Below are 18,432 nucleotides of genomic sequence, written 5' to 3' on the forward strand. Positions count from 1 at the left end.
ACCCCCTTCTCCAACTCCTGCAAGCTCACTGATGTTTGGGAAAACTAAGAGTTTCCCATTTCTGTTGTCCCTTTAGGATCAGAGCCACACACAAGTTTCACAATACCGCCAGGATCCCTCTGTGATCATGAGGTCCATCGTCCACATGACGGACGCTGCTCGCTCTGGGATCATGCCGCCTGCCCAGCTCACCACCATCAACCAGTCTCAGCTCAGCGCCCAGCTGGGGTTGAATTTGGGAGGGGCCAGTGTGCCCCACACGTCTCCTTCACCTCCTGCGAGCAAATCGGCGACTCCCTCCCCTTCCAGCTCCATCAACGAGGAGGACGCTGATGAAACCAACAGAGTAAGTTAACTGCCTTTAGTATACAGGGATCGCCCCCATGTTCTTGTGTTTAAGCTTCATTCACAATATTACCTTCCTTTTCTTCAAGGATGTGGAGTAGCACTTAAATTTATGACAGCTTAATTTTTTCTTAACTCTTTTATATCTGTTTATTTCTGTGGAAAGTATATTCAACTGAAACTTGGGAGATCTGACTTCTCCTACTAGTTGTAAGGCCTTGAGCAAATCACTTAATAGGCTGAATTTTACTTAAATCGGCAAAGGAGAAGGCTTGCGCCAGACTTTTCAGAAATTCTGAACAGCTCTGGTCCTAAATTAACGTCCCGGTGGGCACGTTTCATCTGGTTAGTTGGCTGAACTGCTGCCCGTTGGACAGTCTTGCACTTCAGAGGTGTTTACCACATGGTATGTTCCAGTGGTTTGCACGTTTGCTTTTGTGGAGGAAATGATACCTGATTCAAATACACACAATTTGAAACAAAAACTTAGTTGCCAGTTTGACTTTTTTGCATGCCTAGAAAAGACATCGTTTCATTAAAGTTACTTATTCTAGTTACACAATTACTCATTCCTCATTTATTAATTATGTGTGGTACACCTACTCTGTGCTTGGCATTTTACTTGGTTCTGGTGATACAAAGACTTAAGAGAGAATTGCTGCCCCTGGGACTTCCCACTGGGAACAAGTAAGAGTGTTTAAAACTAGCTCCAGATGTGATTAATGGCATAACTGATGTATCTGGTGTGCTGAGACTGTCATCGATTCTGCTTTGGAGAGTGATTTGAGGAAGACTTTATTGAGAAGGTGATGTTTGAATTAGGTCTAAGAGGACACACAAAAGTTTGTGAGGCAGAAGAGAGAGGCCCACCTTGTGGTAGAAAGAGCAAAGGAATTATATGTCCATTTATGGGTACCATGAATGGTGTGACATGGAGGAGGAAAGAAATGGGACTTGAAAGAAATTGCTGGAATGTGGTAGCCTTTCCCTGCTGGTAGTTGAGAGCTGATTAATTCTTTGCATTGAGGAATGGCATGAACAGATTTTTTGCTTTAGAAAGATAGCTTAGGCTGTATATAGAACGAGTTACAAAGAGAGGGACCAGAGAGAAGGAAACCAATTAAAACATCCTTTTGTTATGATTTGTTTCCTTTAATTTTAGCAAAGGAAGGCATACAGGAGGTGCGAGATTAGTGAGACATTCAAGAGAGAGAGAATCATCCATTAAGGTTTGATAATTGCCTGGAATTTGAAGGAGTAAAAGGTATGTTGGGTTTTAGTTTGAGAACCAGCATGGATATCAGTAAATGGAGAAGATTAACCCAGGAAGTGAGGAATGTTATTTTTCTCCACCATGGGGAAGCTGAAAGTTTGGCATGGTAGGGGTTGAATTTGAGACACTTCCATTTGAGTCTAGAACTCAGTCCATTGGAGAGAGTCTAGAATTCAGTCTGTTAGAGATGGAAGTATAGATTTTTGAACCATTGGCACACAGATAGGAGCACATAGAAGTAACCAGAATTTCTTAGTGTGGGTAAGGAACAAGTCAAGGCCAGAATATTAAGCATCATTTATTTTTACCTTTAGCATCATTTATGTTTAAGTAGAAATGGAAGAAAAGGTGCTTAGAGAAGATTTCAGGTGATGAAAAGAGGAGGGAGTTTAGCTGAAAAGAGGAGAAACGTGGCAGGGATTTTAAGGAGGGTTTGGTCTGTCCAGATATGTTGACTCCCCACTGGACACAGAGTGGAGAAATTTGCTTAGCAGTCTCTACGCACACTCACAAGGACTTCAGCAGGGTGAAGTGGGAAATAATAAACTCAAGGGATGTGTATAAGATATAGCTGGGTTACAGCTGGCTATTACACAATTCAAATAGATTCCTTTCATTTCGTTCGCATTCCCACTGATCTTAATACTTACCGCTGTATCAATCTGAAATTGTCATCTCTATAAAGAAAATTTTATGTGACTCTTAGCTCGTTCCATTTTTAGACAGAGTCTAGGTTTTGAGTAAAGACAAGGAATCCAGTTTATCTTTTAAGTAACTTAGCTGAAAAAAGGAAGATTAATGTTATTGTTGATTATGTCTTTGGAATAAAGCTATTTCTCCACTTTTTCATAGCCCTTTGAGTCAACTATGCAAAGTTTCTTTAGGAGAATTAAATCTGAGCTTTTATTTGAACTTGTGAGATTCTTCACTTTGGATTTATTCTTAAAAGGTAAGGATGACTGTGGCAAGTCATGGTTGTCCAGGGAAGATGACAAAGGTTGTCGACATTTGAATGTTGTTTTGCAAAGAATGGAACTGAACTCCTATTTGGAAAAAGCTACACTGGAAATAGGTCAGAGTATTGTTGGTGCAAACAGTGCCAAATTCTCTTCCAAGAAAAGAATAGAGTTTGACTCAATTAGAAAAATCTGTGTATATATTTTTTCCTTGTGGCTAAAGTAATATTTTTCATTGAAGGAAAATTTGGCTCAAGTTGAAGCTCTAACTAGAAGACATCTGACTCATTTGCAAGTTCAGATTCATTAACTAGAATACAAGTTTCACTTATTCTGAAGATTTAGAAAAACAACTGTGGCGTCTATGGAATTTTATTTAATTCATTGTGTGAGTTATGAAAGATGGCATTTTGGAGGAGAGGTGAAGTCTAGCTTAATACCTACTGACATCTGTAAGCTACTTGTGTAAAGTATGGGTGTGTTATTACTCAAATAGTGCAAACAGCAGGCCCACCAAGAAGGTTACTGGCTTCCTAGGGTTCAGAGCTCTCAAAAAAAAGTTGCTTATCAGTTTCCTCCCTATGAATTCTAGTCATTGAATTAAGTTCCAAATGACCCTCTTTCAGAAAGTAATGATACTCTTGGAAAATTTGAGTTAAGATTTAAGACTCAAGGCCATTAAAAGCCAATCCGTTAGTAACTTGAATCTATCTCTGTTGATCTTGCCCAGAGCTGGCTTTTAAAACAGATTTTGTCAAATACTTCAGGATTCTTGATAAAGTTAACTGCAAAATTATCTCCAATATAGTCATCATATTATAATCTAGGGGATGAGGAGGGGAATAAAACAAGGTTGATGAATCATTTCCCCTGCTTCTCTGATGAGTCTGTTATATGGCACCCCACTCCAGGACTCTTGCCTGGAAAATCCCATGGACGGAGGAGCCTGGTGGGCTGCAGTCCATAGGGTCGCGAAGAGTCAGACACGACTGAGCGACTTCACTTTCACTTTTCACTTTCATGCATTGGAGAAGGAAATGGCAATCCACTCCAGTGTTCTTGCCTGGAGAATCCCAGGGACGGGGGAGCCTGGTGGGCTGCCATCTATGGGGTCGCACAAGTCGGACATGGTTGAAGCGACTTAGCAGCAGCAGGTGAGTATTAGAGCTCAGTGATATATAAATTTGGTAAACTATATCTATATCATTCCTATAGTTTTGATTTCAGAGTTCATTGGGAATATGTGTGAATATCACTAGGCCAGTATTCTTGTGGCAGCGTTACTTATTATAGATAATAGTAAGCATCTGCTTACTAGTCTTCTTATTAGCCTTGGTGATTTTAAGTATCTACTGATGCTGCTATTTTACTGGTTTTTAATTTTATGAAGAGTATCAATTTCCTTTCTAGCTCTAGTTAGAATTTGGATACTTTTACATTCCTTATTATCCTATTCTTTAGCAAGTTTTTATTATTTTAGAAAATAAAAGTGTCCTTTCCCTTTTTGTGCAAACTTAGGAATTAGAGCTAATTTCCATTTGAGTTTTGGAGACCATTAGCAAAGTAAAATTCTGGTAAAAAAAAAAAAAAAAAAAACAAGCTTCAAAAAATCAATTCAGACCAATCATACATACGATGGTATGTGTCTTTGGCCATGGGACCTCATTTAAAATATCTGAGTTTGATCAACATCCTGAATATTATTTAGGTTTACTTCTAAAACCTCTGAAAATGTAAAATATTTTGTTTATGGGTACATATGTAACACACACATACATATACACATGCACACATACATACATGTTTGGTACAAAGCGTCCTGTTTTTCATTACTCATAATTGCTATTTAAAGCATATGTTGCAAATGTATTGAAGATACTTCTGGGTCTCATTAATCAATGTTCTAAATGCTAATCTCTGCCATCCAGTTAACACTAAGTAAATTTACCCCTCCCCCTCTTTTGGTGGTGATTCATCTGTTCATGATGTTTAACAAAACCTTAAAAGAATGACCGGGGACCTGAGTAAGTCTTTCTGCATTCTCTGCAAGTACATTCTAGGCAGTGAATTTTCATCTTGCTTTGCAGGCCATCGGAGAGAAAAGAGCTGCTCCAGATTCTGGCAAGAAGCCCAAGACTCCAAAGAAAAAGAAAAAGAAAGATCCCAATGAGCCACAGAAGCCAGTGTCAGCATATGCCCTGTTTTTCAGAGACACACAGGCAGCAATTAAAGGTCAGAACCCCAATGCGACCTTTGGAGAGGTCTCAAAAATCGTAGCATCTATGTGGGACAGCCTCGGGGAGGAACAAAAGCAGGTAAGTTCAGGCAAAGGCCCATCAGCCATATAACTCAATGTTCCAAGAACATTCCTGACTCCTTTTCTGGGTGAATGCCTCCCCTTAATATGATTGATTCTCATGAAAGCATTTTTCTAAGCTATGGAATTAAAAAAACACAAACATATAACTCCAAAGTACCTTCCACTTGTCTGGATTTCTCAGTTCCCTTAAAGGGTGTGTGTTCAGAACCTATTCAGAAGAGAGTTGGAGGAGATCCAGGCAGTATCCTGCAAGCATAAACTTTTTATGATAATCTTTTCATTTTAAATAATGCAGAATTTCCCCAACCCTCCCCCCACCCCCACTTTGTCACAAAGGGCACTACAGAGAGATTAAGTTCATCCTGCTTGCTTTTTTTTGATCATCTTTCTGAACCCTTGTGCTCTCCTGGTGGGTTTCCAAACTTGGAAGCCATCTCTGTGTGTTTCATTATTGTCAAGGAGCATTTGAAATTTTATTCCATGTTCATTTGAAAATGTGGCTGTATGAGAGGCCTTGAGAGATTAGCCATGCTGGTGGAAGACAGTTCCTTAGGGCCTAGTGTCCTGTCTTTCCCCATGCAAGTCCTCCACACAAATGCAGAGAAGAATGGCTTCCTTGGGGCTCAGTTCTCCTGTGTCTTCTCCGTGAAATTCCAATGACCATTCATAGGCATTAATTTCACAGATCCTCACAAGAATAGACCCCTGTAGTAGTTCAGTTCAGTTCAGTCACTCAGTCATGTCCCACTCTTTTCGACCCCATGAATTGCAGCACGCCAGGCCTCCCTGTCCGTCACCAACTCCCGGAGTTCACTCAAACTCACGTCCATCGAGTTGGTGATGCCATCCAGCCATCTCATCTTCTGTCGTCCCCCCTTCTCCTCTTGCCCCCAATCTCCCAGCATCAGTCTTTTCCAATGAGTCAACTCTTTGCATGAGGTGGCCAAAGTACTGGAGTTTCAGCTTTAGCATCAGTCCTTCCAAAGAACACCCAGGACTGATCTCCTTCAGAATGGACTGGTTGGATCTCCTTGCAGTCCAGGGAACTCTCAAGAGTCCTCTCCAACACCACAGTTCAAAAGCATCAATTCTTCCGCGCTCAGCTTTCTTCACAGTCCAACTCTCACATCCATACATGACCACTGGAAAAACCATAGCCTTGACTAGACGAACCTTTGTTGGCAAAGTAATGTCTCTGCTTTTGAATATCCTATACCTGTTAGTAGTAAACCAGAATAATTGTTTCAGGAATAGAATGGAAAACCCTTGGTTTTCTTTCTTTCTCTGTTCCTTCCTTCCTTTAATCAAGAACTCATTCCTACCAGCTGGTTACCTTGGGCTGATGCTGCTGTAGAATCCGCCTGTTTGTTTGCACTGAGCTCCATGCTCTAGGTAGCAGCCCCGTCTTCTACCCTAGAAATGTAATCCTAAGGGGCTGGCAAACTGCTGCGTCTAACTTTTAAATTCTGGAGAAAAAAACATAGTTGCATTTTGGTGTAACAGCTAGCCATCAGACCACTGTTCAAGAAAAGGAAGCCCAAATCAGGTTTTGTATACTGGGATTTATTTATGTAAATCATTGGTCTCACTAATGGAAATCTTATATCTTTCACTATTTCTGATTTTTTTTTTTCCTCAAAAAGAAAGGTCTCCATCTTTTCTCTTCTGTCTTCACTCGCTCTCGCTGTTGTTGCTGGGTTTTCATCCTCTGATTTGTTTCAGTTTAGAAATGGATGTGAGGGAAAGAAGACATGATGGAGAAATTGTTAATTTTCTATAATTTAAACTGTTTGCCACACATTTCATTCGCATTACCTTATTTACTGCCTGAACAGGAGGCCCTCAGCTGTTATTCTCATGAATTCTGTGCTGCTAGCCGAAATATTTTTCTGTTTGTAATAGTGAACATCAAAACCGTGCCCCAGTGAGGGTGGCAGGGTTTGGTTTTGTTTTAATACCTGTGTGTGTGTTTTCACATTTAAAAATCAAAGCCGGGGAGACCAACTTTTTATGTGAGTTCTGTTGCAACCTAATTTGCACAGCAGTTATTTTATGGCTGAGAATGTGTACGCTAAAGGTGGTGCTAATTGTGGTCTTTTAATAGGTATATAAAAGGAAAACGGAAGCTGCCAAGAAAGAATACCTGAAAGCCCTGGCTGCATACAGGGCCAGCCTCGTTTCTAAGGTAAAAGAGCGGCCAATCTCTGCGTTAGAGAGTTGAAAACAGCCCTGGAGCATTGAAAACATAAATGCTATTCCTCAAAAAGATAGCACCTCGAATAACTCATAAACTTATTTGTTCTCTTTAGAAATAACTCAAATGATGGCATAAAAAATAAGAGTTCATTCAAGCTAATGAATCCAAACTGTTTCCAAAAGATTCACTGATCTCTGCGTGTGTTGGCTGAAGCTATTTAGACAAGTCTTAAACAGCCCCCTTTCTTCCTGTCAGGGGCTGAGATCTGTGTTAATGTCCTCTATTTAAATTGAGAAGTATGTTTCTCAGGCATTTTTGGACAGCAGATCATAAATTCTCCAGTGGTTGCATTATTGTAATAGAGGATGTTGCATTTTTGACCAAACGGTTCCACATCATATAAATAAATAAACCTCATGATTATTTAAAATAAAATTATGCTCCAAGTACTTAAAAAAAAAAGACATGTATACATGTATTATACATAGAGTATACAATGGGCCCTGCTGTATTATAAAATGCACCGGTATTCTAAAGCAAATGTCACTCTGGATTATTATTACCTTGATCCAAAAGGAGCATGAGCTGTTACCTTCTATTTTAACATTTAATTAACTTTGTCTTTAGCCTTCCTAGAATTTAGAAAGGCTTTGGGGAGGATAATGTGAACTAATGTTTTTGCTCTTGATGTATTTCCTCTGGCAAGCAGAGATTCCATTTCATTGTCTTTGTCGTGGCCTCAAAGTACCACACAGGGCCTCAGGGCATGGTCGGTGTTGCTGGCAAAGCCATTTAAAAAGAATTTAGCCCTTTTTTCCCTTTTTCACCTGAGTTGTTTCTTCTTTATATTAAGAGCTACCATTGGCAGCTGCTCAGAACCTGATCAAGAGAGGTTGTCTTTGACAGTTCTTAGGACACTGCCCATTTCATTAGAAAGAGAAAATATTCATCAGGTGGTCCATAGCAAAGCCTTTTTCTGGGACTCTGGAAGATGCACATTGAGAGATACACCGATTCTGGATGCAGACTCGCGCATTGGTAGAAAACCACTGAATGTGTGGGCTATAGATGTTAAGAATTGATTAATTAGATGGCGTGACGTGAATAGAGTAACAATGTGCATGTACTCAAGAGGATCATTTATTCATTCACTTAGCCAGAAGCAGGTGTAGGTGATCTTTGTGCATTAGAGTGTGAAGAATTGACCGTACATGGATTTAAGCCAAGAGCCAGTAACTCAGGGTGCACTCTGGAAATAGCATCTGTGATTAGGCTGATCAGGTCTATGACTGACTTAGAAGGGATAACTTAAAAGTTTTACTTTCGGATACTAAAAACTGATTCAGAAATGTTTCCCAATGGATAGACTGAGTCCATGGATACTGGAAAATCTATCCAATAGGATGGTGATTTAAAAAGAAAATCTAAAATTCTTTAGGGGTAGGTTTGTTTTGCTTTTATTTTTTCAATAGGTAAGGACTGTTGTTGTTTAGTTGCTAAGTCGTGTCGCGCTCCAGCAATGCCATGGGCTGTAGCCCATCAGGCTTCTCTGTCCATGGAGTTTTCCAGGCAAGAATACTGGAGTGGGTCACCATTTCCTTCTCCAGGGGATCTTCCAACCTAGGGGACCAAACCCGTGTCTCCTGCTTGGCAGGCAGATTGTTTACCAGTGAGCCTCCTGGGAAGCCCCAGGGCAGTTGAGAACACCTCAAATTTATAGCCGGCAACTAAATGGCCAGGGACATAGCAGGCAACTAAAATGGCCCTTGTGGTATAAGTTTAGAATAACTTCAACCAGACCCTAAAGTGTGAAATAGCTGCTAATATGGTGATCTCACAGGAAGCAGCATCTAACTGTATAGTTTGATGACTAGATCACATCTGAAGAATTGGTTCTCTCTTTTTTGGTCCCCATGATATAAAGAGAAATGGTGACTAATTGAAGGCCCTCTAGTTCATTGTCCCCATGATGGTATGGGCTGAAAGTCAAATCATATTTAAATAATTAAAAGAATCATGGAAGCAAGGATTTGGGGTCATTTGATTTTGGTCCTCAAGTATAACAGCCATCATGGAAGGAAAGCTTAAGTTTGATCTCTGTGTCCTGGATGGAACTCATTCAAGGAGCGGGATTACAGGGAGCAAGATTTCAGCCTCAGCATTAGAAATAATAAACAAGGGTGCATCACATGTGCTTTGAACTTAAGCCTCTACATTCAGAGGGCCTCTCCAGTGGCTCAGCGGTAAAGAATCCACCTGCAATGCAGGAAACACAGGAGATTCAGGCTCATTCCCTGAGTTGGGAAGATCACCTGGAGGTGGGCATGGCAACCCACTCCAGTATTCTTGCCTGGAGAATCCCATGGACAGAGGAGCCTGACGGGCTATAGTCCATAGGGTTGCAAAGAGTCAGACACTACTGGAGCAACTGAGCATGCACTACATTCAGAGCCTGAAACTCCCTCCCTTAAGATGTGACTCAGCTATCACTTTTAGTCTTCAGAATAACCAACAAAATTAATCGAAGCTTAATATTAAACCATAAAGGAGTAGAACCAGCAGGTGAGCAGGAGCTCTTCAGACTCATCCGCTTTTCCATTCTCTGCTAGGGGAGCATCTTAAAGGTGCAATGGCGTGATTGCCCAGGTGTCTAAGTATAGACATCTCTTGTAGTTTCTTCCTTAAGACTGTCTTGGCAATTTTTAAATATTTGAGTATTTAAAAATAATGTGTCGTTTACATGTAGAAAACTGTGCATATTCTACTTTGTGGATGACGTAATGGTTTCTAAAGATCATTATGAACATTTGTGGGTTTCTTCTTAACCAAAGACTTTAGAACATGACCCTCCACCCTCAAGTCATGTGCAGCCCCCGCTCCCACCCCATCCCCTGAGCTTTTGTGCAAAATCAGAAAACTATCCACCAACGGATGGAGTCTTACACTGATAAGGTCTTCAAACAGAAGCCATCAGCCATGGCTTTTCCTACCTCCAGTGATTCTCCATGTAAAGTCATTCCTCGAGTGTCTTCTAATAGTAGATTTTATAAATGTAAGTAATAAAAATCTAGAAATAAACATTCAAAATCATTAAAGAGAGTAGATGGCAGCTTGATGCTTCCAAGTTCCCCTGTCCCTACTCCCCTCCAAAAAAACCCTAATTTTATGAAGAATAGGAAGAAAAAGTAGTCTTTAAGAGAAGTCATTCCAATCACAGTTGCATTAGTAAAATATTTTTGTGGAGGTAATTATGTGTTTTTAGTACAAAATATATTAGGCAGTTTCTCTGCATGTTGAGCTCCAGATTGTTTGTTTATATCAGATTGTTCAGTCACATGAGAGTTGAACACTCTCCACTTATGCATGACGTCTTTGATAAATTTTGGAAAAATTTGAAAGTATTTGGTAAACCAAAATATTTCTAAGGTTGTAAAGTTCTTCAATTAAGTGTTTCTAAAGAATTCAATTATGTTTTTCTTATACGCAAGTAAGCACTGTTATAAATAATCATGGCTCTGTATATTATATACAGGGCTTTGAAGTTTTCTAGTAATAGTCATTTTTTGGCAGTAGAGCTTGTTAATGAGTGAAAATAGCTAACATTTACCAAGTGCTTTCTGTAGGCCAGGCACTGTTGTAAATGCTTAACAATTATATATGAGTACATTTAATTCTCACAACCCCTACACAAGGTGAATACCATTAAACCCCATTTTATGGATAGGGAAACGGAGTGAATGGAGATGGGTGAATGAACTTGCCGCAAATCACAGAGTTGTTGAGTAGTGGAGCTAGACTTGGAGTCGGGCAGTCTATTCTCATTGTCTTTCAAAATGGTTCTTGGTGGTGATCTTAGTTCAGGGTTCAATGCTGAGCAACTGTTACTCACTCAAACGTGCATCAGTCATCTTTCAGGACAGTAGTGCTGTGGAACACTTGTATAGACTCAAAGCCCAGTGACTTACAAAGATAAGCGTGTATCTCAGAGAGTGCCAGGTAACTAGCTGGGTCTTCAGATCTAGGCCAAGGCAAGGCAGCGTCGCCAAATCCTTCTCATCTGTGTGCAGCTGGCACACTTATAACCATACGTGGCAGTGGGCTGGCTGGCAGTAAGCTAGTAACTGAGTCTGGTACCAGGGCCACATGTCTGTCATCACCTGGTAGTAGGTTCTGAGAGAGACAGACAGTCTTTGAAGCCTTATTTCCATTACTCTCTGTTGACCAGAGCAAAGGTGCCAAGCCAGCTCAGATTCAAAACGTGGGGAGTTGGACTTCACCTCCGGGAGGAGCTGCCTAGTCCTCCCACAAAGTGCTTGGGAAGCAAGAGTAACGCTGACCATTTTGGTCATCCATTCACAGTCCTTATAAAAACATTCCAACCATCTCCCCTCAAATGCAGGCTGCTGCAGAATCAGCAGAAGCCCAGACCATTCGCTCCGTTCAGCAGACCCTGGCGTCCACCAATCTGACCTCCTCCCTCCTTCTCAACCCTCCGCTGTCTCAGCACGGAACCGTGTCAGCGTCCCCTCAGACTCTCCAACCGTCGCTCCCTCGGTCGATCGCTCCCAAACCCTTGACCATGAGACTCCCCGTGAACCCGATGGTCACGTCGGTCACCATCGCCGCCAACATGCCGTCGAACCTTGGGGCTCCGCTGATCAGCTCCATGGTGGGCTCGGCGTCCTCCGCCCAGGTGAGCCCCTCAGTGCAGACGCAGCAGCAGCAGCAGCAGCAGATGCAGCAGTTGCAGCAGCAGCAGTTGCAGCAGCAGCAGCTCCAGCAGCAGCAGCTCCAGCAGCAGCTGCAGCAGCAGCATTTTCAGCACCACGTGCAGCTGCAGCAGCAGCAGCTCCAGCAGCATATCAACCAGCAGCAGCTGCAGCAGCGTCTCCAGCTACAGCAGCTGCAGCACATGCAACATCAGTCCCAGCCTTCTCCCCGGCAGCACTCCCCAGTCACCTCCCAGATCACGTCCCCCATCCCTGCCCTCGGGAGCCCCCAGCCGGCCTCTCAGCAGCACCCGTCGCAGATACAGTCTCAGACACAGACTCAAGTATTATCGCAGGTCAGTATTTTCTAAAGACGAACGCGCGGGGCAGGCGGTTGTGCCGCGTCTGGAAGAGAGTGGCCGTCAGAGGGTACACCCCAGGCGGCTGCAGCTCGTGGAGTCGGGTTTTGGTGGTGATGCAGAAAGGTGTAACGATCGCGGCGGTCCTCTCCAGTGTCTATTAGATAGGCAAGAAGAACTAAACAGTGGAGCTGAAAGATCTCGAAACTACTCTGTTTTTAATAAGAAAAGCTGTGCTCTTCTATGTGATGGCTTTTTTATTTATTCAGGCTCTACCTACAATATGTGAATCAAACCGTGTCATGAATCCTAGGACAGACTGATGACTATAATAAACTGGCCTCTCTGAGTCATAGCAAATGGCCTTATTTCTCCTGAAGTGAAGAAGCCCCACTTCAAGGCGACTGGAACTTCCGAAGCCCTGAAAATAAAAAGCACAGTCAGTAACTACCTGAAATCTGAAGATCCAGTTTCATACAAACATTTGTATGATGTCAATCGTTGATGGCATTTTTTTGTCATGAAAAAAAAAATAATGTAAATCACAGACTTTTGCCAAAGCTCTTATTTTTTTCCTTGAATCTCTCCAAAAAAAAAAAAATGCAAGTGATTAGATTCAATGATTGACTCCTTTTCACTTTTTACCCATGACTTCTCCAAACCAAACCACAGTATATGTTGTAACACTCTGACCACTGTTAGCCCATTCTATTCATTCCAATTAGAAGAAAAGAATGTGAATATTATATTCTGTGTTTTGAGTGACAAGTTTCGAAAATTAAAAACACTGTATTTTTAAAAGGGAAATGCACTTAAATGAAGACAGTTATTACAAAGTTAAGATTTAAAAAAAAGCAAGAGTTTTTATTATGATGTAATACCGGTAGAATATTTAAAAGGCGCATCACATCTGAATAATCAATGTAAATATTTTCTTTCAAAGTTGTAAGTTTTCATATCATGTGTTGTAAAGTTTTCATAAATGAGGCTTTAACGTAAACACTGGTGACATAAACCATTCATTGCTATGTTGCTTATTGTGTTTTTATGCTGTTTTATACTTTTTTATGAGTTATGATAGCAGCAATTAAGTTGTTTGTATTTTGCTTAACTAAAACAAAAATGCTTTTATCTTGCTATAGAATAAACACATTTCAGTAAAAACTGTGGACTGTATTTTGATGCAACAACCAGGCAACTGTTCACTTTTCAAATAAAATGATACGTCAAATTTCACTTGTGGTTCCTTGAATATGTAGAAGATGGGGGAAATAGATCCCATACCAACCTGTGTTTAAGCCATGGTGTCTTCTATTTTTAGCTGAAAATATGAGATTTACAGCTAAGAATGTGGATTGCATGGCCCCCACACCAGGGCCTGTTAAAAAGAAGCTAAACCATTAGAAATAGAACCATTAATGGAATTCCCTGGTGGCCCAGTGGTTTAGGACTCTGAGCTTTCAATGATGAGGGCACAAGTTCGATCACTGGTAGGGGATCTAAGATCCTACAAATTGTGCGGTGGGGCCAAAAAATAACAAAACAAATAGAACCATTAGTAATCATTTATACTTATCATTTTATTAAGATGCAAGGGCAAGGTATGTCTAGAGGAAAAAGCAATCGTCTTCTATTTGGGGCTCGAACTAGCTGGCATTGTGTCTTTATTGCTATTAAAATGGCTGGTGAATGCTAATTCTTAAGCCAAAATAATTATTTCAGTGCCCACTCCTTCCCCTCTTCTTGCTCTGTAGTGACTCCTCTTTGAGAACACTGTGACCACTATCCCCAGTTGTCGTGCATGATTAATTACAGCATCTGTCCTGTCAGAAGCTATAATGAAGAGGTCTTGATAAAAATTGCAAATTACCACTGGCAACAGTCTTCAACTGCTTATGATAAAATGAAAATTAAAAACAGCAAGTGTCAACCCTGACCAGAATCCTAATCTGGAAAAAAAAAAATGAGGGTGTGAGTGGTGGTATCCATGGCTACTGTGTGCAAGACATTCAAAAAATAATGGAATATGGATTCCTCAAAGTTGTTGTTGTATTTCAAAGAATATTTACTGTATGTTGTGGGCTATGAATAATGAATTCAGCTTTCAATATTTCATAATCCTCTCGTCCTCTGTATTATGTACAAATATTGAACAGCAAGAGATTCTAATTATAAATTTATAGATTTCTGGCTGTACAAAAATTTATGTCTAAATTGAAGCTTTTCATGAGATGTATTAGTTGACAGGTATCAGTGTTCAAACAGTCTAAGAATGATGCCTAATCACATCTACAAGGGGGCAATTGTATTCCACAAAGAAATGAGATGCTTACACCAGACCCATCAGAGGCAGAGCTGATGGTAAAAGATTTTCTGTGAATTGAAACTAACATTACATAACAATAAGAACCATTTTATATTCTGTTGTGAAACCTTTAGACAAATGTCTTCAAAATTAATTGCTAAACTACATGTGACAGTAATTGTGTATTAGTTCTGTAATTGTCATTTTGAAAGCCCATGAAGTATTGCTCGGAAAAAAAATGTCACTAGTGATAAGACTTAATTGCAAATGAAGTCTGTTTTCAACTGTTTGCAGTTAGAAGCAGGTGGTGTATCATCTATTAAATGATTTTTATAAAGTTTGGGTTTTATCACATCTGATTAAATGTTGCTAAGCCACTGACGGTCCATTTCAAGAAAGAAATAGCTTAATTACTGCAGTTTCAAAAATTAATCACCAGGCAAAACTATATCTTGAAAATGTCAAAAAGCTTGAATCATGAAACAAATTCCCCGACCTTGTTACCATATTATTCTCAGGATCTGCTAAAAGCATATTATGAGTCAACTTGTGTTTCATTTTGTACATAGGATTGATTCCTATTTCTGAGACATAAGTAAGTACGTGGTGTATGTGGTGTGTGTGTTTTTTTTTTTTGGTTACAAGTCAGAAATGAATCAGGGTAATGAAAAATAGGCATGAACATTATAGAAGCTGATGAGTGGGACACCTCTCTACTTTCCCTCTTCAGGGGTCCACCGACATTAACAAGGCGCCCCTCATCCCCTCCTCCATGCCACACACACCTTTTCTCTCCCCTGCCGTGTGCAAGTTATTTTATTACTCTGGCTAAACAGGCTCTATTTTTTGCATTAACCTGTCCTGCTTTATGATGAAAGAATATAAGGAGTTTTCATTTTCTAGCTGACATGGGGTCGTTAGCTCCCAACTCACAGAACAGAAGCTTAAATGCCTTCGTCCAGCATAATTTCTGCAATACATTACCACCGGACGGAGGTTTGAAGGCTTTCTAGACAGATGGATGAATATCTCAGGTTTAAGTAGAAGTCCTCTGCTGTGTCCATTCAGACATCTGAATGGTTTCTCTCCCATTTCTCACTTCACGGAGCATTTTTCAGCACTGGACTTCCATCTAACCTTTCTTTCCCCCCCTTCCCCACCCCCTTTGTTTGGCTTTTGTTTTGCAACAGCTGTTATTATCGTTTTTGGTCAGCTGTGATTGCTGGAGGCAAAATAGGACCAGATGGTGTTTTGCTATGCATGAATGGCGAGTTAGAGGAGTTGGGATTGAATAGGCCAAGTTTGAATGGTGTCTCCGCACCACCTGCCTGCCTGAGCCGTGGCACACACATCACAGGAGCATGATCCGCCTCAGACCTACTAGGATCGGATGGGAAAGTGGGGAGCTGGGCTGGATTTTCCCCATATTTATTGATCTTCCATGCACTCACAGAATAACGTGGTGTACAGTCAATTTGAGTTAATTGGAAGTGACACAGCATGGGCGTGTAATCTATCACTCAAGAATTCTGGTTTGCTTTAAAGATTTCGTTTTCCCCAAAACACACACACACACACACACACATACACACAATACACCGTAATAGCAAAAATTAATGGGCCTAGTGAGCACAAAATTTTTTGAAATATCTGTCTGAAGTGCTAGAATTAAGGGTCTGGCATGAGGTTTTGATAAAGGGAGGATTCTTCAAAATGATATTTGTATCAGTTAATAATGCAAGGTGAAAGAAAAGCTATGATTCTAATGGGTGTAAAGAGCCCTTGTATTTGAAGATTATCCATCAAATATTTCATGTGTAGAAGAAATGTGCCTTACTTGAAAGACCACATAAATAACACCCAGATTAAAATTCTCTTGGAAAATATTCTTATCTAGGTTTTGTTCTTATCCTCTCAAATACGGTTCTTTTTGCTGACTGTCTGATGTAACTCAGAGGATTAGCACTTTCCCTAAATCTGAAAGTTGGTGAACGGGTTTAACCCGTGTTGACTGCGATCCCACAGGTGTGTGGGTTGTGCGTGCTGGGGTGTTACCAAGGAAAAGCGTAACCATCCAGGAAACGTGGAGTCAGAGATGCCGACCGACAGCTCTATTTGCCTAAGGCCCTAATTACTTAAATTTACTTCTGCTACATGCAAAACACTATGATAGATCCCAAAGGAGATGCAAAAATAAACAGGGCCTTCTGTTGACGACTTTATATATGTTTGAGATTTTCCATAATACAAGTTAAAAAAATAAAAGCCATCCTTAACTTTGGGAATTTTTTTTTTCCAATTGTGGTAGGGAAAGCACTCAGTAGATCGATATGCCAACAGAACACACATGGGTGGTTATGAGGTTTTGTTGCTGTTGTAATTGAAGAAAATTACAATTTATTTGGAAAGGGAAGGGATTGCAATTGGTCAGGGGTATTAGGGAAAGCTCCTTGGGATTATTGGCATTTAAGACGTGCCTTAAAGGTTGGACAGAATTTCACTAGGCCAGAGAGGGAAGCCCCATCCTGATAGAAGGAGGCATCTCCAGACAAGAAGGAGCAGGAGAAAAGTCACCTGGGTTGAAAGCACAGACACCATCAGAACAGCAACCGAGGACTTCCTGGTGGTCCAGTGGTTAAGAATACGCCTGCCAATGCAGGGACTATGGGTTCAATCCTTGGTCCGGGAAGATCCCACATCCCACGGGGCAGCTAAGCCTATGCACCGCAACTACTAAAGCCCTCGTGCCTAGAGCCCATGCTCTGCAACAAGAGAAACCACAGTGATGAGAAGCCTGCTCACTGCAACTAGAGAGTAGCCCCTACTTGCCTCAACTAGAGAAAGCCGGCGCACGGCAACCAAGATGCAGCACGGCCAGAAATAAATAAACAAACAAATCTTAAAAACAAAAACAAAAACAAAAACAGCTGTAGAGGATATAGCAAATTGGACACACGGTGCTTTGGGTGGTGATGGGGTGGGGGAGGGAAGACTGAGCAGGAGAAAGGGCTAGAAAGGAAATTTGAGAATAGATTTGTAGAAGTTCTGTAAGCCCAGCTGGGGACTTAAATCGAAAAGCACTGAAGGTGTCTGAGTAAGGAACGTATGATAATCAGGGTTGATTGAATGCATAAGGGATTTAATCTTAACTTACTTTTGAAAATGAGAGTATCTATTTGGCCCTAAAAGCCAAAGGAGAAAAGGAACAAGATTCCCACTTGAAAATGTATCCCAATATTTTAATTCTTCACATAAATAATAAGGCAATGGCTTCAGACTCACTCTTACCACTCCCAACTTCCTGGTACAGAAACATGCCACTAACAAAGCCGAATCGAGGCGTTTGGGGAGACGACCGCAGAATAAGCCTCATTCTCACATTAGCATCCAGAGGGAGGGCATTTTCTGTGTTTCTGCTGTGAAAAGAAAGCTATTTTCTCCACTGGTAAAAAGTACCTCTTGGTGCTTGAACTCAAATGCGATGAATGATAAAAAGAAGGCCTTGCTTTGTTGCTTGAGTAAAACCTCAGGCAGCACTGGGAGGGATGTTGGTTATGGTCTCAATTTAATTTCAAAGAAGAACCTTCACAGACAGAAAACGCGAATGTGGATGTACACTTCTTAGCAGAGAAATAATGTTCTTTTGTAAAACATCTCATTATATCCCCAGCATTTGTGGAGCACCCTGCACTTTTCAAAGCAGTTTGCTATGGATTTGCTCATTCAATTCCCTTTCTAGATAGTACAGGAATGAACCTCACGTCACAAATCAGGAAACTGAGGCAGGGCGAGGGTCTTGACTTGTTCCAGTATCTCTTTGCTTGTAAGAGACATAGTCAGAAATGGAATGGAAATCTTCTCCTTCTAGACCTGTTATTTCATTTATCTTCTAATATTTGTATAGGTATGACATATATATTTGACATGTACTTATATCTGTCATATGTTTTTATGTAGGGTGTATAAAT

General features: G+C 40.8%; 1 protein-coding gene across 1 annotated transcript in view; it reads left to right on the forward strand.

Moving 5' to 3' along the window:
- Positions 1 to 14,526, forward strand: part of TOX3 (TOX high mobility group box family member 3) — a 123,010-nt gene extending 108,484 nt beyond the window's left edge. The window contains exons 4-7 of the mRNA XM_070386863.1: positions 77 to 346; positions 4,662 to 4,889; positions 6,999 to 7,079; positions 11,491 to 14,526. Of these exons, the coding sequence (XP_070242964.1) occupies positions 77 to 346; positions 4,662 to 4,889; positions 6,999 to 7,079; positions 11,491 to 12,171 (1,260 nt within the window). The 3' untranslated portion in view covers positions 12,172 to 14,526. The remainder of the gene's footprint in view (positions 1 to 76; positions 347 to 4,661; positions 4,890 to 6,998; positions 7,080 to 11,490) is intronic.
- The last annotated feature ends 3,906 nt before the right edge of the window (positions 14,527 to 18,432 follow it).

The sequence above is a fragment of the Bos mutus genome, chromosome 18 (assembly GCF_027580195.1).
Source record: "Bos mutus isolate GX-2022 chromosome 18, NWIPB_WYAK_1.1, whole genome shotgun sequence".
Classification (NCBI taxonomy): Eukaryota; Metazoa; Chordata; class Mammalia; order Artiodactyla; family Bovidae; genus Bos; species Bos mutus.